We start from the raw sequence: 23,485 nt of genomic DNA, 5'->3' as shown, positions 1-23,485 counted from the left end.
ACTAATTTCCTCCAAATATCGTTTGGTAATTTATTAATCACTTGATTGAAAACTAATGACCAGCAACTGTCATTATTGCAGTCGAGTATATATTTGTTTGCCGTGAAATGTATTCCCGAAATCAGTTCGGGATTCGTTCGTCCAAATGACCAAATAGCATGTCGAATTTTGTAGACAGTAGTCGTTCGTTTGTTTTTCAGCATGGCCGTACGGATTCCTATCGAGTGGCGACCATACCGGCTGTGGACGATAACAAAACGGCCGATGGTAGATACAAGGTATTTGGTATAAAATGTTATTTTCCAGTAGCACTGATGGTGGAGGTCTTCAGCTGATTTAATTGCACTCTAACACCTTTTCCATTCTTGTGCCATTCACTACTATCACACATAACACTCTTACTCTAGCAATCTTTCTTTTTGTTCCTTTGTTTTCTGTGATAATTATATTATATATTTACAAGTCAATTCACAAGAATTGTGATTAGATCCAGAACTTGGGAATATTCACAACTATGACATTGTGGGTGTTTTTGAATAATGAAAAACAGTAGAAATGATAGGGAAGAATCATGTCTACCCCAGTTTTTGATATGAGCGAAATGAAATTCAAATAATTCTTTTTTCATCTTTGTTTTAAATTCCAGTTTTACAAACCCTTATCAGATGTTCAGTGAATCAACTATTCACGTTACCAAGCTTTGTTCATACCATAACCGATAAAACATCAAACACACATTCAAATAACCGAATCATACATTTCCAGTAATCATACTCGTTATCATTTCTCTAATTGGATAAGGGGATCGTAAGAAATTTACTCACCTACATTTGTAAGTACCATTGTATGTTGTGCTGTTTGCTTTGCTTTCTAACATTTCTCTGGACTTATACTAACATAACTATTAACATAATGTTTTAACACAAACAAATTCAAGTTGATGTGAGATCTCTTATATATTCCTCTTTTTACAGTCACGAAGGAAAATCAAGAAACAGAGGAAAGCAGACGATTTAGATGACTTAAAACAAGAATTAGACATCGATTATCATAAGATTTCACCTGAAGAACTTTATCAAAGATTTCAAACTCACCCTGAAAATGTAAGTAAATGATATGATCTATACAATAATTAAACAATTGAATAGCTATCTTTAGACCAAAGCCCACACTTTTACATCGTAAAACTTTTGAGACAGTTCTAAAAATAATCCCAATTTTGTAATCTCCTCAAAAAGAGAATTTCGAACTATCATTTTTATGATCGTCAGAAGCTGGGAAGGAAAAGTTTCGGAGTTTGAACTCTTGTTTGAAGATGGAATATAAACTTCCGAAGTAGAAACTTATAATTGCAAGATTCTCACAATAGCATCTTTAGTAGGATAGTGTTCTTGAGTATTCAAATGTGAATACCCAATTTTTCAAATTTCACAGATACTTAAACTTTTGAATATCAAATTACTCGAAAACGGCGCATTATACGTGAAAATATGAAGAATACTTTCATTTCACGAAACGTTCAAATATTCATTTTGATCAATTTCTCTTTGATCTCAAGAATCTACTGTTAAAATAGTGTCAAGGGCTCGCCCTGTATACAGAATTTCGAGTTCAAAGTCGGGAATTCCAACTATTTCCATAAATACCTAATATGATTGTTTTATCGAAAGTAAGAAGAAAAAAACAACTTAACGATATGACACAAAACCCTATTTCTCTCTTACTACCAACTAAAATATAGGAGTAAGGTGGTTTCTGAACGAACCATTAAGGAAGGGAGTTTTCTTGGAGGCCCCTTTCGCCCTCTCCCTCAAAGTTATTGCCTTTTGAGTAAGGGTAAAATTGTTCTCATTGAATAAATATCATCTAAGAGACATTTTAATGAATAAAATTCGTCAGATATCTAATATTATCGAATTATGTATATTACTTATTGATAATTATGGGACCCCAAATTGTAATCTTTTTTGTGTACTGACCTGTTGAAGAGAATTGAGAAATTATAAAAAATTTTGACCTTAAAATTATTCGTGATTGTATTTTTATTTTTGGAGAGTATCCTTCTGGGAATAAGTTAATATGATATCAGCCTGCAACTTTTGTCCCAACTTCTGATTTATAATTTTCATTATATTTTTCCAACATGTTTCTCGCTAACTATAACCCAATTTACTGCCTGCTCATTCTTTACTGTTCAGTCCCAAAAACTTCTTCCTACAACGTGATGAAACTAATTCCTTTGGAAAATCGATGGAGTTTGGTTGGTACATCATTTAGTTGTTTAGTTGTTTAGCATTCTCAATGGCTTCAATTCAATCACATTTGGGCTAGGGATTTGAATGGATTCCCTCCATGTAAAAGCCGGACGAAATAATTATTTCATTCATAGCCTTGCTTTGTTGGAAGTATCGGTGATGGTATTGAACTAATTTCGACATTGATTTCAATACAACAAAAAATTTGAAAAGGTCATACATATTTCATCTGAAAAAATCTCTCCAAATTACCAGCCAAACTTTACCGAACTTTATTGGTTTATCGTTATCAACACAACCTTTTTTTACGTTTTATTTTGGAAGGGGATCATGAAGATACTACGATGGGATTTTTATTGATTCATTCCTCAATATACAAGATGAGCTAACAGTTCTCGTCGAGTTTAGGAGAATGATTCCAACTTGGTCGAAATCGATCAAATTAGCGCTTGACCTGCTTTTTCAAAGAGGAACACCCAATTTTCATATCAAATTATGAATCTACATGGAATTCTGATTTCGAAATACTCTTCTTCTCACTTTTTTGCCTTGTGAAGTTGTTTGTACTCTTAACGTGTTCAAAGCCCATACGATCACTATATGTCAGTCCAAAGTGTTCATCTTATGGTTGATGTGCAGATTCAATTGTTTTCTTTTATTTCATTGACAATTTGATTGTTCATTTTGATCTATTATTTTTACAGTTCAATAATCATTTCCCTATTATATGAGGCAGTTTATATTCTGAGCTATAGGCTTTGCCTTCACCATTAAATTTCATGATTTTAACTAGAACATATCTTTGAAACAAATACATATATGATTTTTCAATTCCCCCGCAGCTCACTATAACTCCATTTTTTGAGTGGCATGCCCTGAACTTAATACAACAATTCATTTTAGGCCTTCAATGTTTCCCTAAAACTTCAGATAACTCATAACGGTATCCAAAAAATAAAAAAAGTTTAGGGCTTTCCATTGGAACAAATAGCTTTATTAACATTTTCAAAGGTAATTTTTGTGTTCGGACCAAAAAACTGACAAATATTTTCGGTATTTCAATAAAAAAATCAAGAACGTATTTTGGCGTTGAACTGTGTTCAAGAATACATATTTTCAAAATATATTTTGATATAATATGAACATGAATATATTCTGTATGACGTCATAATCTTCGCCAAAATGGATAGTTTTGAAAGCTTTGGACATCGAGATATGATGACAAACGTGTAACGTCACTGTTGCAACGTCGAAATACATATCTATCAAAATCTACGAAATATTTTTAAAATGTTCTTGCCAAAATACAGCTATGACCTGTAGTTAAATCGTTATAATCATGATGAAATTTGACAGAAAAAGTGACGCCAAAAAGCCACAAAGATCAATTTTAACTATTGGGGTATTTCGGAATCATAATTTCATGTACTTATATAGATTCATAATATGATTTAAAATTGAGTGTTCTCCTTTGAAAGAGCAGGGTGTTATCGTGTTTCCAAAATAACTAGTTTGGCTAGTTTGGCCTATTAGACATTCATGAAGAACTAATCGTAATTTTGTGCTGAAAATTTGTATTTTGGGATTTTCGACAATCACTGCAACTTCTGGTTATCCCGGACACCACCTATTGCTTTCCTATTTGAAATGGCTTGATTATTCTACGATCTGCGACAAAAAAAAAACAAGAGTCTTATATTTGATACTAATTTTGACATTTCATGAATTGTATCGGATAAATTGTTTGTTTGGATTTTTGAGAATTCATCAACAATTCATGAAATTTCGTAATTATTTATCGAAACATCTCCCCTCTTTTTCTAAGTATAATCGATTGAAATAATAAAAAATATTGTAATTTGAAAAAATTTTGAGTTAAATAAATACCCTGTACATTTCGGTTAAAAAAATAGTGTTGTAATAAAACATGATAGAAAAACTCTAGCTGTTGAAATTGCTATTAAATCAGCTTTCTAATGATGCAAAGGTATAAATAAGTGTGCCATTTGATGTAAGAAAGTAGTAGGCTGTTTCCGGTGTAACAAGAAGTTTCAGAAGTCTGAAAATATTTCATTGTCGAAAATCCCGACATGTAAAATTTTTACTACGTCTCCATGAACTTCTAATAGGCCATCGGTGTGAATCACCCTGTATATTGTCGATAGAGTCCTTGCAAATTGAAGGGAAGCAAAGTTCTGATGATGTCGAAATTTCCAATTTCCGAGAGAACCATTCGGATCCGACAGAGTCTGAGGTAACACCCTTTAATTATAATGTGAACCGTATAATTGGGAACGGTAAATACGGGGACCTTTAGTGGGCAATCTCTCCCATTTGGAATTCAGATTACATGCGGTCTACTTGGCGGCTAATGGGAATTTGGCAAAGGTCTGCAATGATGAAGTGAGCGGTTTGACCCTATGTCGTTCGGGAGCTCTGATGGTTCAATTTGTGGGACAATCGTATCGGGTAATATGTTTCTCGGAATTTCATTTTCGAAACCAGATCCATTTGGTTGTTGATTGATTCTCTTTAAATGAAATTACCAAGAGCTGAATATTTAATTCTAATTCCGAATCCAAGTTGTGTGAGTTTGGTATGTGTTGGATATGTTCTAGAGATTTTTTTTCGGCTATTCCTTTCCATTCTGGTTGATATTTGACTTGCAGAAGGGTGTTAACTGAATATTGAAATGTTGATTGCATATCACCAAGAAATTTTAATCACCTATTCTACATCAAAAATAAGCCCTAGTTTGTCCTATAAACATACATCGAGAAATGTTTCCTTTCCGAGATACGGGGTGTTAAAATTATAGAAAAAAAAATGTTTTTTATTAATAACTTTCACACTGCTTGAGATATTCTTATGAAATTTGAGAAATAGGTATTTAGCGTCAAGGAGCACTTTTTGCATAATATCATTTCTTTTTTATTCTACCAGTGGCGTCCGTACTGCAGCGAGACTGAATATTTTCAGATAAAAAAATGATACGCCACTGGTTTTTCCGACAATAAAAATTACTATTCAAATGCTTATTCAACTTGGAGCAAATTCGGTCTCTTGACTTTTTGCTGTACAAGGCACCGTTTCCGGTTGAAAAAATAAAACACATTCTCATGCATGAAGAAATCGCCAAAATTTGATTTAGGCCCGGTACTTCCACGTACGAATAAATTTTATTCAATGTCAATAAGTATCTGTCAAATAATTTCTTATCTGAAGGATACCTTATTTCGGTGCTTTCAGATGAAATCATTCGACGTATAACAATTCTATGAAAACACGGTATACTACTTTTCACTGATTAATGTAAAATAAGATACCGCATTGTAGAAATTGTCATAATTCCAACTAAAAAGCAAATATTTCGTGAAAATCATGCAAAGAATAACCATATATCAAGAATCTAAAAAATTCAACCAATAATGACGTACCGACATTCGATCTATGACAAATAAACTCTTTTAATTAAGTTTCAATGACAGATTTATTCGATGAATAACACTATCTGAAACTGAAAGTACTGCACTTTTACTTATCCTAAGAATAAGACTTATCTATCGAATAAATTTAGTTATTCGCACGTGAAAGTACCGGGCCTTAGCAAAAATAGTTTTATTATTATTTCGTACCTACCATATCAAATTCTGGCGATTTCTTCATGCATGAGAATGTGTTTTATTTTTTTAACCGGAAATGTTGCCACGTACAGCAAAAAGTCAAGAGACCGAATTTGCTCCAAATTAAATAAGCTTTTGAATAGTAATTTTTATTGTCGGAAAACCAGTGGCGTATCATTTTTTTATCTGAAAATATTCAGTCTCGCTGCAGTACGGACGCCACTGGTAGAATATAAAAGAAATGATATTATGCAAAAAGTGCTCCTTGACGCTCAAAACCTATTTCTCAAATTTCATAAAAATATTTCAAGCAGTGTGAAAGTTATAAATGAAAAACATTTTTTTTTCTATAATTTTAACACCCCGTATCTCGGAGAGGAAACATTTCTCGACATATGTTTATATGACGAACTAGGGCTTATTTTTGATGTAGAATACGCGGTTAAAATTTCTTGGTTATAATCTGGACCATCCTGTATACCTTTAAGGTTGGGAGAAAATATTAAATCATCAATTACGACCTATTTGTGAACCTATTTTCGATTCTAGATTTAGAATTATCCATTGGTACAGAGATAGCTTCCGAGCAGTAAGATTGATTGACACTGATTTATTTTGTTTTGTTGGTTTAATAGAGAATAGACATAGAAGTAACACTGCAATGCAACCCTGAAGTCTATTGTGCTCCCCATCAGAGCTTTTCTTATCGCTAAATCATCTAAAGCTTGCCATCCAATTTCAGGGTTCTAATAAAATCATGCATCTCGGATGGCTTCAAGAAAGTTAGTTCCTTGCTCTTACAAGCACTCTAGAACCAAAGGTGATATGGAATGGAGTTTTTTCCATTTTCATAAGGTGATTCATGGGGCGGCAATCCAGTGAGAGTCAGTTGTAAATTTCCTTCACCAGCCTCTTTTGCTTTTTGGCATCGTAGGTAGAAAAGGTGTTTTCGTGCTCATTCCCTTGATCTCTGATGAGAAATAAGTTAGGCTCTGTAATTCTTATTTCTCTTATTACACTTAAACCTTGCTTAGATGTTTAGAAAATGGTCCCATGGGCTGATATGTCTACCACTGGAAGAATATTTGTGAGGCCTGTTATTACTTCAAGTGCCCTAGAATCTAGATGTTGACGTTCATATAGTTTCAGAACTTGTACTTCGTCTAAAGTTTTCCTCGATTAGACTTTTGCACGCCATTAGAAACTTCATTACAATCTGCTTATTCCAGAGAATTTATTGGTCCCTGTTGTGTTTATATTCAGCATCGATGACAAACGCCATTGCTCGATAATTCTAGGTGCATACTGTAAAAGAACGCATAAGGTGCTTTTGAATTTACCTCAAACTGTTATCTTCTTTTTCTTGATCTCTATATACTAAATATAATATACGAATAAGGTGCTTTGTGACAGCAAAAGGAGCAAAACGTTGGGAGCTTGCACAAAGTGCTTTCGCGGGACACAAACCGCCTATATTTCATTACGAAGGATCGAATTATCCGCAGTGAGCACTTTTGCCCCCTTAGAAGACCCCCAAATAAGCGAGAATTGACTAAAAAAGGGGAAATTTTTGGCATTTCTCAAATTCATTTTTTCCAATCGCTATGAAAGAAACACCATCGAACATTTAAGAGAGCGAGTAGGTATTTTATCGAGTTTCGTCAACTGTGAATTCCTGTATAACACAGTTGTTGGTATGTCACAGGGAAGAACGTATAGGTCTTACAGTATTTCTCCTATGTTTATTTCAGATGTATTCCCCCAAATTACACACAAGTAATATGTGTATGAATATGTGCTGAGTGGGGGAGTTTTCTACATCCATCAGTTTCTTACTCTTGTAAATGCACCAATAAGGCCAAGCTTTTCAAAAGTTTTTGGAATATGAAGATCCCATTGAAGATATTCTGTTTGATACAAACTAAGAATTTTAGATGATCGACTGGTCTTATCGGCGACATCGGTCTATTGTTGATGAACAATGTAATGGCTCTTGTTTTTATTTGATGAATACTGTCTTTCTTTGTTAAGTAACAGTTTGCTGTTTCTCAACCATAAATTAAAACGATTTCATATCCTGGTGTATTTCTTCCTGTCGTGTATGTGTGGATCTTTTCCGATATATAATGAATCGTATCAAGACACACATATTTCGGTTGATCTAAGAGGATTTGAGAAGTCTGTAACCTGGATCTTGTTTACCCATTTTTTTGAGCTTCTTCGATAAAATGCGTTTTGATATCAATGGCGTCAAAAGCTCTACTCAAGTCAACGAAGGCTGCTTACCTCTATCCAAGCAGTGCCGTTACATGGATGAATTTTTATACTTTCTTACAAATGTTCATTTTCCATTCCATCTATGTATGTTCCAAGCTCAGGGCCCACACCTCAAATAAACTAAAACAGACAACTAATGGGAATTTTACATCATGATGACAGTGTTTTTGAGCTTTCAAGTTCGAAGACAGATGTTTTTAAGGTACAGCTTTTTCTAATCAACCCAATGGTGTACGAGAGATTGTCCCATTAAATCGTTTAATTGACTTTTTGTTTTGTTGGTACCCTGAATAAGGGTGCGCAGCTTGCTCGATTCGGCAAGTAACATTTTGTGATATTTTTATCGTTAGGTGTTTATGCATCTGAGGATCAATATATTATTAGATCCATTGAATTCATTTATTAATTCCTTACATAATTTAGTTTTCAAATATCTAACTACAATTTGTGATAACCAGAAAAATGACATCCAAAATGAAAGCAGGACAAAATGTAGGATATACTAATATAATTGATTTCTTTCTCTTTTCAGGGCCTCAGTCACGCAAAAGCGAAAGAAAACCTCGAACGGGACGGTCCAAACGCCCTCACGCCCCCCAAACAAACCCCCGAATGGGTGAAATTTTGTAAGAATCTATTCGGTGGTTTCGCCCTATTATTATGGATTGGTGCTATACTTTGCTTCATAGCATATTCTATCCAAGCCACTACTGTAGAAGAACCAGCTGATGATAATTTATATCTTGGCGTCGTATTAGCTGCCGTTGTTATCGTTACAGGTATGTAAAAATATTCAATTGGATAAATACTGAGTGACTTAGGAAACAAAACACCCAGTATTGAATCTAGAGTTATATAACTTGTCAAAAGAAGTACCCCCACTTCAAGATCGCCGCCTTAGGCTTTTGCTCTACGGGATCGCTTCACGTCCACAAAGTAAATTTCGGACCAATGGTGTGCAGAGCAAAGCGAACTGTTTATCGCCTGGTCAGAAGTTTTGGACTTACTTTACACCGTCCCTAGTTTGTCTAACCTCTCACTCCTAGGCACCGAAGTGTTCGACTGACTTCGTGCAGAGAACGGAAATTAAATAGAACATTACCTTTAGTGATGAATCCAGATTTTGTTTCGGCATACATGATGAGCGTGCAAGGGTGTGGTGAGAGAAGAGATCCTCAATTTTGTTTGGAAAAGCATGTGCACCACACTGTCGGAATTATAGTATGTGGGGCTATTGCTTGTAGCAATATGTAATGTATAGATGTGAAGGTCTCTTTTGCTATTCATCGAAGATAACATGACCACCGTACATTACATTCAGGAGGTGATGGAACCACATGTTCTACCTTATATTTGGAATTGTCCAGCCCCCATTTTTTACAAGATAATGTACGACCGTATGTAGCCAGAATTAGTTTGGTACATTTTGACGACAGTCAATTTGTTGCCGCGGCCACCTTGTCCTCCCGATGAGATACATCAAATATAAATCTCAATAATTTTTTATAAAAAAATCCAATTCGTGAATTCTGATTTTAGGATGGAAGATCATGTGCTTCTGCCAAGAGTGTCTATCCTTTTGGTACTTAGTACATACTTGTAATTACAATATTCCAATCATTATTGGGTGTTCTCAATTTAATGCCACTCATACATTGTACATATTTGAAATTCTATTCCATTTTAAGACTTAGACCCGTTTGCACCGAACACATTTAGTGTTAAGTGTCCCTTAAAATGAACCCTTAACTTAAATTACGTTGCACCAGCTGTTAACTGACATTTAAATGGCTAAAGCTAACCTGAAATTTAAGTGCTCCTGTGATGACCTCTTATACAGGGTCCTTCAATAGTGTGTTACGCTTCCATAGCTGCCAAACCAGACGTTTTAGGAATTTAGTTGGGAAGCATTCCCTTTGTACTTTCAATTCTGCATCTCAGGAAATTATTTTCTAGTATACAGGGTGTTCCCAAATAACAAATGAGTGATTTTGCAAATGGAACACCCCTTATATTTTTGCATATTTTCAATGCTCTTCAATACCTCTACCATGATGCGAAATATTAGGGAAATTTTTCCAACGGTACGGATCTTATTCAGAAAAAACTGCAAAATTTCGACGAAACAGTATTTCGGTAAAAGCCCTTTACGGATTTCCAGAAGCGACAGAAACATGAATTTGATCAGGATTTCTTTCAACTTAAGAATTTGCCTAGTCATCGTTCTTAAATGATCAACCTCTCTTATACAGAGTGTTCGTTATCAATGTCCAAATATGAAGAATTTCAAATTGTTTTTTTTTTTTCGATTTTTTTCAAAGGTAACATCCTGTATTTCTTTCCATGATGATGTACACAGTTTGAAACCTTACATTTTTCAGAAGGAACCTTAGGGTTATTTTCACCCCTGTGTTCAGCAGGCACGAAAACGTCTGGTTTGTCAGCTATGGAAGCCTAACCCTGTATATTTGAGGGCGGGATTCTAACCTAAAATAATTTGTTGAACTGGCTGCAAAACCCATTTTTCATTGATTTCGAGAATCGAATGAATTCATTACTGAATACCAAGACTTTTCTTTTGCCTTTATTGTAATGCCATCAGTCTTTTTATTTTCAATTTTGAGTCTCAAATCATAGCAATGCAATAAACATTTTACTTCTATGGAGAAGTTGGGTGCCCTTTGTAGATTACCACCACCTGCTTTGCAATCATTCACCGTATTCGTACTAACAAGGACAGTTTCTTCATGTTTATCTTCAACATTGATATAACAAATTCGCATAAGACCTTACTAAGAAAGTGTTGTACTTATATAAACTTGGGTACCTTTTATTAGAATATCCAATAATAATGCTAATTCAATTATAAAAAGTTATTACTCTTTGATAATAATATTATAATTTACTTTAAACTGACTGACAGGACAGTAAAGTTAGGTTAATGAAATGACAGCGGTCATCTGCAACCGGCCAGCCAATGAAATGGCCTTATTGGACTAGGATGAAGTTGCACCCAAATAAAAAACTGAAATATCACTAGATAGAAAAACTTAAGGGCCCCTTACTTAGGATTCTGTTAAGCCACAGTCACGCAATTGGAAATAAAATTAACCCTCTAATACCCAAGTCCGCCTTGAGACTGGTTGCATATAAGTGGATAAAAAATTATTCTGCCCATGTCCGCCTTCAGTATGGCTTCATTTAGTGAGTACAGGTGTTAATGTAAATCAGTTAACTATTTGCGTAAAAAAGATGTGGATTATACATAAGCTAATTTGAAACAATAAGGAAATGATTTTAAAAAAGAAAAAAAAAAAATTGGGCATTAGAGGGTTAAGCATCCATTAACTTTGAACGACGTTAGTTAAGTACTCCTTTTAAGGGGTACTGGTGCAAACGGGTCTTGTTGAGCTTAAGCGGTGCAGTCAGTTCTTAATGATTTTCCATTAGTAAATTGATAAATTCCTTGATGATATTTTTTCTTCCAGGTATATTTTCATATTATCAAGAAAGTAAAAGTTCGAAAATTATGGAGTCCTTCAAGAACATGGTACCCCAGTTCGCGACTGTACTTAGGGAAGGAGAAAAGCTCACCCTCCGTGCAGAGGACTTGGTACTCGGTGACGTGGTCGAAGTGAAATTCGGCGATAGGATCCCAGCCGACATCAGAATCGTCGAATCGCGAGGTTTCAAAGTTGACAATTCCTCATTGACTGGCGAATCCGAACCTCAGAGTCGTAGTCCCGAATTCACCCACGAAAATCCATTGGAAACCAAAAATTTAGCATTCTTTTCTACGAACGCTGTCGAGGGCACTGCCAAAGGCGTTGTTATAAGTTGTGGCGACAATACTGTAATGGGCAGAATAGCCGGTCTCGCCTCCGGTCTGGACACTGGCGAAACTCCCATTGCCAAAGAAATCCACCATTTCATCCAACTCATCACTGGTGTAGCCGTATTTTTAGGAGTTACATTTTTCATCATCGCATTCATCTTAGGATATCACTGGTTGGACGCTGTTATCTTCCTTATCGGTATCATCGTGGCCAACGTACCAGAGGGTCTACTGGCTACTGTAACTGTATGTTTAACACTTACTGCGAAGAGAATGGCTTCGAAGAACTGTCTGGTGAAGAATCTGGAAGCCGTTGAAACTCTGGGATCAACTAGCACGATATGTTCGGATAAGACTGGAACCTTGACACAAAACAGGATGACTGTAGCGCATATGTGGTTCGATAATCAAATTATTGAAGCAGATACCACAGAGGATCAGTCTGGTGTGCAGTACGACAGGACCAGTCCAGGTTTCAAGGCCTTATCTCGAATCGCCACTCTGTGTAACAGGGCCGAATTCAAACCAGGTCAAGATAATGTACCAATATTGAAACGTGACGTTAACGGTGACGCTTCTGAAGCAGCCTTGCTCAAATGTATGGAATTGGCTCTTGGTGACGTCATGTCCTTCCGTAGGAAGAACAAGAAAGTTTGCGAGGTTCCATTCAATTCGACAAATAAATACCAAGTTTCCATCCATGAGACCGAAGATAACAGCGATCCTCGCCATCTGATGGTGATGAAGGGGGCGCCTGAGAGGATATTGGAAAGATGCAGCACGATATTCATCTGCGGAAAGGAGAAGGTTCTCGATGAAGAGATGAAAGAAGCGTTCAACAATGCGTACCTGGAACTAGGAGGCTTGGGCGAGAGAGTGCTGGGTTTCTGCGACTACATGCTGCCCAGCGACAAGTTTCCGCTCGGTTTCAAATTCAATTCGGACGATCCCAATTTCCCAATTGACGGTTTGAGATTCGTCGGACTGATGTCGATGATCGATCCTCCAAGGGCGGCCGTACCTGACGCCGTCGCCAAATGTCGAAGCGCCGGAATCAAGGTCATCATGGTGACTGGAGATCACCCGATCACCGCCAAGGCCATCGCCAAATCCGTTGGAATTATATCGGAAGGAAACGAAACTGTGGAGGATATCGCTCAAAGGCTCAACATCCCCGTTTCCGAGGTTAATCCGAGAGAAGCCAAGGCGGCTGTTATTCACGGTTCCGATTTGAGAGACCTGTCATCTGAACAACTGGATGAGATTCTCAGATACCACACCGAAATTGTGTTCGCCAGGACTTCACCGCAACAGAAGCTTATCATCGTCGAGGGTTGCCAGAGAATGGGAGCTATTGTAGCTGTAACTGGTGAGTGAAAATTTTCATGAACAAGTGCCAGCTCCTGCGCTGCACATAAGCGCTTGTTATAATGTTAGGTTAGGTTAGGTTAGGTTGTTATAATGTTAGGCACCCCCTTATATTTTTGAGAGAGAAGTAGATTCAGAATCCCTAAAAAAGTTTTCTGTTTGGTTTTGAAGCTATCCAGCTAAATTTTGGCAGGACTGTGCGAATTCACGTTGCCGAAAAGCTATTGGTTTTGGCGGATATCGGAGAAGCGGTTTTCGAGTTATTGAAATAACTCGATAAATAGCTAAATAGCACGCGACGTTTCGCAATTTTGAATCAATCGGTGTAAAATTCTGCTCGTGATCGATTTTGATCAGAATCAATCCAACCGTTTCCGAATTTTTTTTTAATTTTGCCAGAATTTCGGATCCCTTTTTAGAAATTTTTCTTCTTGTTAATTATGATGATTTTTTTATTTCATTTTATTTATGTTATGTATTCACCTCGTTGTCCTATTGGTTGTTTCCGGAAAACTAATCACAATTTTTTAGCCTACTACTTTCTTATTTCAAATGGCATATGGCAATTTCAGTAGTATGCCATATCTTGGGTTGTGAGTCAGCGGTTTATGAGTTATTGGGATTTTTATAAAAAATGGTGAAAACAATAGGCCACACTTTCTGGGATATTTCTGCTGAGGAGGTTTCCTTCAAAAAAAAAACTACCTCAATTTTTTCATCAATAAGTATTATAGCACTGTTTGATGTTAGGACCTTAAATGTACAGAATGTTTTTGAGTAGATCATTGAGTTGGACAAATCATATCAATCAAAACTCGCGATTTTCAAATTATAACCCATATTTTTTATCGTTTCAGTCGATTCTCCCTAAAAAATAGAGGGTTTACCTAAATAAATCTTGTACCTTATATGGAAACTTCCATATACAGGCTGTTTCTAAATTGAAGAAATCAGGACAATGAAACTATTCGCTAACTTGATTTTTCTTCAATAGTTCAATAAATGATAACCTCTCTGTGAATTTAGGGTAAATAGTCTGAGCAGTATTTAATTTTTTTATGATCAAACTAACAACTTCATGATAAAAAGTCAGAATATAAAAAAGTTGCAGATTGAGTCTGTCTTTTTAAATCAATATTTCTAATAGGAAGATATAGATGCATTAAAAAGTTTTGATACAAAATATTAAGGGTCTTTTTTTTCAGCCCCTTGTGATTACATTTTAGGGTAACAAAAACACTCAAAAACTGCCATGTTATTAGCCTCAGATACCTGCTAAATTTCACTTTACTAAATTTTTCCAAAGTGGATATATTGAATAAAAACAATTTTTTCTACCAAATTGTAAAGAGCTGTAATTTGGAGGGAAATGGGTGTAGAACAAAAATGTGTATAATTAAAAGACCCCCTTAATTTTTTGTTTAACAATCACCCATTGAGATCTTTCAAATCAATTTAAAAATACCCTGCATATCAAAGAAAAACTTGAAATATAGAAAAGAGTCATTTAGATCTGCTTGATTATTAGTTGACATCCCCAAACCATAGAGAACAACGAAAATATCATGTTTCAAAGAATTATTTGGACACTTTATGAATTGTTGATGAATTGAATCGTAACAAACAATTCCTTAGATACAATTATACATGAAATGCCAAATTCATTCATCGGAACATAAAATTTAATTTTTTTTTCTGTTATTTTTAGAAGTCAAAAATTAACAATAATGAGTTTTCAATAAAAACAATCATTTTTAAATGGTTTTTTTTTCGAAATTCCAACCTTTTCTTTGATAACTGAAAGATTTCATGAAACTATAAACTATAGTGTTTGTTCTTGTAACCCACTTTTGGGTTTTACGTACAATCGACTGGAGTAATAAAAATTATAGGTTATAATTCAAATTTTCGACTAATGCGATTTAACCAACTTTATGATCTTCTCATATAAACATCGTGTACAACCTACAAACCTAACCTAACCTTCAAACAGCAAACAGTGTTATAATACTACATGATGGAAGAAATGAATATTGCAGAGATTTTTTTGAGAAAACTGGGTTTTATCCAAGTTGTGATCATAGACATAGAGACATGGACTGAGCAATGTCGGCAAGAAAATGTCTTTTTTATAGAAAGAGAGAAATGATCGTCGGGCATTTACCTGTCTTTTTTTTTATTCCCATAGAGGTGAGTGGCGACCAATCAAAATTCTGAAAAAAGACAACTGCATGCCCGACGTGCGTTTCTCTGTCACTCTTTTTGACCGTATTTCATGCATAGATATAAAGGGGTGGCACAGTCCACGTCTATATGTATATGGTAGTAAAACCGAAAGTTGCAGAGGTTTGAAAATATTCAAGGGATAAAGTTCATTCATTATTATTGGTTCTCAGTAAAGGTCTTATAGCTCATCGCGGTGAATCACCTTGTATAATAGCGTAAAAAGGGATGATTTCAGAAAAAAATCATTCAGTTAATTTCATCATTCCGCAAGATAATCAAATAAGTAGATTCATTTCATTTAGATTACTTTACATGATGACAATTTCGCAACTAAATTCAAGTTGTTTGTTTACATCGAGAGACTGAGAAGATGTTTGGTGTTTCAATGAGAGTTTTTACTAACTCAGAAACTCTTTCCATTCTCCATGTACGAACTCATGAGGGTCGTGCTTTAAGCGCTTGTAAATCCTCTAGGTAGAAGCCAACTTATCTCTACTTTGAAGGCAGATCTACTTTCAATCTTGTTCTGTAACAGAACTGCTTTCAAAGTGGAGATCTGTAGAGTACAGTAGCTAAACGGATTTTCTGTTTAGCGTTGGGTATGGCATTCTTAACTAAATTAAAAACATCAAAGATCAAAATAATGATGATATGATTTTACTAGGTGATGGTGTCAACGACTCGCCTGCTCTCAAGAAGGCCGACATTGGTGTTGCTATGGGTATATCTGGCTCTGACGTGTCGAAACAGGCAGCTGATATGATACTCCTCGATGATAATTTCGCTTCGATCGTCACTGGAGTAGAAGAGGGACGTCTCATATTCGACAATTTGAAGAAATCTATCGCCTACACTCTAACCTCCAACATTCCCGAAATATCCCCCTTCCTTGCGTTCATCTTGTGCGATATCCCCTTGCCTCTTGGTACTGTTACCATTCTCTGCATTGATCTTGGAACTGACATGGTGAGTTGGAAATTTTACCGTAATGAATCGTTGACATTTTATGCTACCAGCGGGTATATTTCTGTCTCCAAAATCATAATTTTTAATTCGCATAAAGGATGAAATGGATGCAAAAGTGAATTACAGGATTTTCATTACGATGAGGTATTCAACCATTACACGTGGGAGTGGGTTATTTCAGTTATATGTACCTACAAACGAAAAAAAAAATATAATAAAGCAATTCCATTTCTAAGCAATAATATATCAGGGTGAAATCTGAGGGGTCGTCGACAATATATAGAAAACCAACTGGCTCTTTATGCTTAAGGGAAAATAATTTTTTCGTGACATGGAAAACCAGTGCCTTCATTCAGATCTTAAAGATATATTCAGAAATATGTATACACCGAGTGATTTATTGAGGGTGGCGACTGCCGTATCTCTGAAACCGTATGTCCTATAACGTCAGGTTGAAAATATGACAAACTCGTAGTTTTCCACTTGATGGCGCAATATATCAAAATATAATTTCGTTCTACACAAAATATATCCTAATTGTTGTTGGAAAGAAGTCCTGAAATTTTAAACTAACTACTCTTTCTCTTTCACAACATTTGATTAGGTAATTTTTCCATATCACCTTATTTTAAGTAGTGAAAAAAACACAACGTTACCTCAGTAAATATGACCATTAACTCAACGTTGAATTCAACTTAGATATCAGAAACAGATAACAACAACATATCGAATAATTCAATTCCAAAAAAGTTATGTAGCACTATTATTATTATTATTTATTATTATTATTATATTTTTGATTTTTTTTTAAATGCAATTCTCCAACTCTAATACTTATTGACCTGTCAAAACTGCAAAGTCATATCTCGTTCTTGAGATATTGGTATTTAATCAATTTTTGTCACCACTCTTTATGAAACACCTCTGAACATACAGTTTTATATTCCATATGCAACTTTTATCATATTTCAAATTTTTATTTTTGTGAACAAACAAAACCACGAAAAATAAAATATGTCAAGAAATCAATATGTTCTATTTTACTGATCATTAGTTGAATCAATTCTTTCAGTTTATCAATTCAATTCATGCATTCCATTCACAATGGAATTAGAATCAGATAACGAAACCAATTTCTCACATTGTATAATTCGTATATAATTAACATTATTTTGCCCTTATTCATAAGCCCTCGTATGAGGATTTGAAAATCTTTAAAAATTCAACGGACCCTTACTCACAAATATAAGGACCAAAATTTTGTCCTAGTGAATAAAATAAATATTTCCGCATAAGTCGCTCATTTTCAACTTCAGGAAGAAAGGTTGATAGGAGCTTTGTTGTTGAGAATGTTATAACGAATCGAAATGCATTGATGAAATATAGAGTTTAAAAAAATATAATTTTATGAAATATTTTGAAAACGCAACTGTCAATTTCTTGTTTGTTTTCGGTATCGGGAAGGCAATTAAGAATGCTACCAGTTTGCCCATTTCACCGAATTCGTAGCATCAATAATAACGGACATTTATTATCATTGTTTGGTTTTCTTGTCAAATGTGATCACCATACAGAATATGTATTAAGTCTATGGTGATCAGAAACCTTTTATGACCACTAGTGACTCGATCGGCGTTGCCGGATTGTGAAAATAACGTAGAATGTTTTTTAAGAAAGCACTTCTGACATCAGAATTCTCGTTAGTGAATACAGACAAAATGGGATATGTTGAATTTAAAAAAAAAAATAGTTGTCAGTATATTTGAGGTGATATGGATTTTTAATGACATATATTTTGAAATTTAGGAAAATAGCTCATAACCTGTGGAAACTACCATTACCGCTCTCTAGAATATATCTTTTCATTTGCATAACCCAATAACTTAGTTTACCCTCACCCACCTGAAGAAGCAATAGTGATAGCGAAACACATACAGAGGTTAAATAAATAACACATCTCTCTGAAAATCATGTAATTCCTTATCTAGTTTGAAGACCAGATCAATCCAATATTTGAAATGAACCATACAAAATAATTCAGATAAAAAACATTTGCTAATATAAATCAGAAATTGTATTCATCCTACCAAATATTGTGTGACTACACATATATACTGAAGAAATATACCTACTGAAAGCAGAATATTCTCAGAACACAGTTGATTTTCCCTGTAATCAGGCCTCAGAAGTATATCTTATTATTTGAATAGCATTTATGATGATATTGATATAGTTTGATTGTGAAGGTACCTGCCATATCACTGGCTTACGAAAAAGCTGAGTCAGACATAATGAAACGTCGACCTCGTGATCCATATAACGATAAATTAGTAAACGAAAGGTACTAAAAATAAAAAATTACTGAAACTTGCATGTAGATTGAAATTTCATCAGTAAATTCAGAATCTGTGCACATATGTAGGCTCGGACTTTCATTCGTTTTTATAACCGATGTCTATGATCTTCAACGTCTGTTCTGCTCGGAAGCTGAAATAGGTATTATTTCAGCTTTTCCAGAACTGTAGTTGAAGTTTTGTAGACACCTGTTATATATGTAGATAGAAAAATTTGATTCGAAATATAAAAGAGAAACATCCCTGAGAAGGTACGTGATTTTTCAACCTTTCAGTCTTTGCTATTTTCCAAATCTTATATCTTTTGCTCTGCTTTGTTTCAGAATATCTTACAGGATTAGATTTATTTCTGTTATCTTCATTCAAATATCTTCATCGTCAGATTGATGAACTATTTCTAGTAGAATAGTATAAATTAGAGAATATAATGCTTATTGATTAGATCTTAGAATTCTATGTCCGTAAGTTTTTGATGATAACAGAAATGAGTTGGTGAATTTTCAGGAAAATATCACGCAAAACGCTAGCACCAAGTGAAGATGATTTTTGCATTCAAAGATAAATTTCTAAAGGGAAATCTGAATATCTGATCCAATAAATATAAATGTTTTCCAAGGATTATAGACCTGATCATAATTCTGCTATTTTTGACAAGAAATTTACAAATACTTATAACAAAGTTTTTAGTTCAAATTTTAAACTGTGCAATTTTTGATTGATTTCATTTAGGTACCAGCCATTTCATTGGCTTACGAAGAAGCAGAATCAGATATTATGAAGAGACCACCAAGGGATCCAATTCATGATAAATTGGTCAATTCTAGGTGCAGTTTTTTATTTTCAATTTCAAAGTGGTCATACTAATAACTAATTTTGTACAGAATTCAATAACATCTGGGTATTTCGGTGTGCTCTGGAGGCTGAGGTTTCGAAAAAATTGCATGCATGGGTTAATAGCGTTTGAAAATATTAACATGGAATAACTAATGATTATTGTATATATATTTACATATATAAAAGACAGTAGATAGTTAACAAGGTGATGATGACGGAAATAATTGATTTTTGGAATAGATGACAATATAATAATTTATAATGGTTGCCAATAATCTTATCAGACATAAACACACAAACACGATTTCCTATCCTTTTTCACGCAATTGGGTAGTTTTGCCTTGCTTAGCACAGCTAGCTCGACTGTTAGTCTAATTTTAGAGAAAACCAGTTTAAGAATTTTGCTTGCTTTTGTTACATACGCCAAGCCATTGTGGTTCATTTATCAGGCACCTTACTGAAACTCTTGGAGCTCTCTGGAGTTTTCAATGAGGCAGATTATAGATATTCTTAGGAAGTAACGAAAAGACCATTTCTAGAGGAGATGGAATATCATCTATCATCGAAGTGAGATTAGAGTAATGAAAATACTAATCAAAATATTCTTGGACTTTCATCATATCAAGTTGAATACACACAAAGTCGGTATATCAAATTATGAAATTAGTCTGCAGAGTTTTTAAAGAATTGTTGTATCGCAGTTGGCGTCGAAATATTCCTATTTTGCAAGTTTAGGTTACCTTCGCGGTTTTGTGAACAGATGAAATTTGAGAATACAATGTTTGGACCGACTGTCCATTTCTGAATTCCAGGATCAGTATTCGTTATAACAAGATCCTTCCACAAAGATCCCGTATAAGGACCAGTTATTTTTCCTAGAGTGCAAAAAAAATTGGATATCAATTTCAAGGCTAGGCTATATACCTTCGGTTGAAACTCAACTCTTCATAAGTTAATGGGATATATTATGGGAAAAATGAAATTACAAATGCTATGTTAACAACTCTCGAAGGAAGAGCCGTAGCCCTTCATATTCTGTTCTCTTTGTCGTGGTCTTTTCTTTGCTTTACTAGAAGCACAACATAAGAGAAAAAGGTAGAGTAAAATCATAAGTTCATCATGCCGATTACAATTTAAGATAGTCAGACCGACAAGTCAAGGAGCAGTGCAGGCATGTTTGTGTGGCCCCATCATTACATGGTTATTCATTTTGTCATACTTTTGTTTTGATATGTGTTTATTTGGCCGAGCTCAGGTCCCCGCCATATCCCTGGCATACGAGGAGGCAGAGTCCGATATCATGAAGCGACGTCCCAGAAATCCTTTCAATGATAAACTGGTCAACGAAAGGTAATGAAACAGGCGAAAAAAAGGTTTTGCAAATTTTACTGCTGTAAATCCATTTGGAACCGAGTGTAAAACACCGAGAAAACGCGAACTTCTGCTTTCCCGTCACTTGATGTTGTCCCTGTGTAACCAACGTTTTGTGTTATTTATTTTTATTTTCCGTCTTATCCTATTTTGTTTCTCTCTATGCTTAACGTGCTTAAGATTGGATTGCGATCTGTCTAGTTTCTTTGTTTTCCTCCTATCTGATTGAAAAGGAATGAAATGTTCAGCTTATTCGAAAGGTTGCATGCTTCCTGAAATAAGCAATTGTGAAAAGAATTAAAATTAGTGAAGAGTGTGAGACCGAGTGAATTTTTTCGGAATTGTTAGAGGGCGAAATGAAATTTGGAGAATGGATATAGATAAAAAATCAATCGAATAAGAGTACCAAAAGTCTTTTATCTCATCTTTTTTTTTGTGAGATAAAAGTCTTTTGGTACTCTTCGATTGAATTATTTACTCACACAATGGGTATTCTATCTAAGTTGGATATAGATAATAATATATTGCGTCAATAATAATACCAACGTATTAGGATTAGTTTCGGTTTACAGAGTACTCATATTTTATTTCACTCTTTTGTAATTCACTTAGTTTTGTTTGATTATGATATATCTTTTGGAAAAAGGCCTCTATAGATTATTATGAAAAGAAATGGTTCATTCGAAACTAAAATGATGTACACGGTGCACACATTTCAAAATCGACATTACTTATGAACCGAGAGTTTAAAATTATTAAAAAAATTAAAAACAAATACACAACTTATGGTAATGAGTGATGGCTATTTTCAAATTTCATTCCGATATTTGTAATGATTCCGCAGAAATTCACTTGGTTTTACACATCTTTCTATCACTGTGTAACTACTCGAAGAGGAATTCTGTTGTAACTGTTATTTGTCTCGACCAAAATTTGAACCAAAGATAATTAAATGATATGCTAATACGAATAAATATTTCTAGAGATTTAGTCCCGTCAAAAGTTGCGCATACTCTATTATTTTCTCCATTTTTTATAGTATTCAAGATTCAATACTGGCTACTCAATACGTTGTTGTATGTGCAGAAGCCTAATAATTTTTTCGCAAATCACATCTTATCCTAAAGATGTCAGAAATTTGGTTGAGATCATAAACTCATCAATTCAGAAAATTAATTAAATCATTCTTATGTAAAAACAAAGATTATACATTTTTCAGTAATATCAAAATTGCGTTGCAATGTTATATGTTGGGTATGATTTTCCCTACCCGTGGAAATTTCTATTTCTTATATATTTTCAAATACCTTATCAATATATTTTTATTTTCCTTTATTGATTACTTTCATATCAAATAGTTTATATGTGTATTTTGTTTCTTTTTTGTGTCTATGCGATGAATACGTATGAGGAGTTATATATGCATATAAAACAAATATAAACAATATTGAACAAAATTCTCAATCGAAACAAACATTTAGAAAATATAATACGTACACTCCCAAAACTAATATAATTAAAAAATACAACGAATAGCAGTTTCAATTTTACGTTATATTTCAAGGAAACCTCAACTATCTATACTCTTTCAGTTTCTTATGGTTTTTCCAAATGTGATAATTCTGAAGAAATCATTTTGTTCATTATTGGAAATTCCAATTTAATTCACACATCAACATAATTTAATGCCGCCTGGAGAAAATGAATTATAATTCTGGCTACTGTTGACTTCATTGTAACTTTTAAACTACAGTTATTATCAATTGCTACAATCAAAACTATTTTCAAACATCCATTTTTCACCCCGTTAGGCCATATAAATTTTGTTATTTCTGGTAGAACCAAATCAAGTGGCGTTGTTTTCCTATGGGCTCAATGTTATTCACTGAATAATAAGCTGAAATAGCAGACCTCGAAACAGAATACCAAAAAAAAGCGTAAAATTGAAAATGTTTCACATGTTTTCACTTCTTAAAAGCAAGTCTAGTGGGTAGAACCTAAGGCGAGTTTAACTTTCTAGCTCTCCTTAAAGAAGGTTGGCCTTAATATTTCAAATTAAAAAATGACTTGATTTTCACTAGAATAAGTTTAATATAATTCGCTATCACAATAGCATCTTCAGTTAGTGAGGATTTTCTTACAGCTGAAGATGCTATTGTGATAGTGAAATATGTAAAACTTATTCGGGAAGAAATAATGTAATTTACCCACATTTTCATCGAGTATCGGCCACATCGATTCAATATTTAATATTTTGTTTTTCGGACTACTCTTTTGAGGCATTGACCTGAGCTTCACCTTTAAATTGAAAATTAGTATTTACTGTCAAGTGTGCATAAAATAAGTGGTCCTGTGATAGAGCACAAACATGTGGGA

The 23,485-nt window shown here is 34.4% G+C and overlaps 1 protein-coding gene across 8 annotated transcripts in view; it reads left to right on the top strand.

Annotated features, from left to right (window-relative positions):
* Positions 1-23,485, top strand: part of LOC123308563 (sodium/potassium-transporting ATPase subunit alpha) — a 130,704-nt gene that overhangs the window by 98,209 nt on the left and 9,010 nt on the right. For 3 of the 8 annotated variants that reach the window (XM_044891277.1, XM_044891281.1, XM_044891282.1), the window contains exons 2-7: positions 201-278; positions 975-1,103; positions 8,688-8,934; positions 11,644-13,359; positions 16,249-16,550; positions 19,634-19,728. In XM_044891277.1, coding sequence (XP_044747212.1) covers positions 201-278; positions 975-1,103; positions 8,688-8,934; positions 11,644-13,359; positions 16,249-16,550; positions 19,634-19,728 — 2,567 coding nt within the window. Of the gene's footprint in view, positions 1-200; positions 279-974; positions 1,104-8,687; positions 8,935-11,643; positions 13,360-16,248; positions 16,551-18,796; positions 18,892-19,633; positions 19,729-20,993; positions 21,089-23,485 lie in introns of all 8 variants that reach the window. The other 5 variants (XM_044891283.1, XM_044891284.1, XM_044891278.1 and 2 more) reach the window with 4 other exon arrangements.

Source organism: Coccinella septempunctata, chromosome 2, assembly GCF_907165205.1.
Source record: "Coccinella septempunctata chromosome 2, icCocSept1.1, whole genome shotgun sequence".
Taxonomy (NCBI): Eukaryota; Metazoa; Arthropoda; class Insecta; order Coleoptera; family Coccinellidae; genus Coccinella; species Coccinella septempunctata.
The sequence above is the reverse complement of the archived record's forward strand: the minus strand, read 5'-3'. Positions and strand labels throughout refer to the sequence as shown.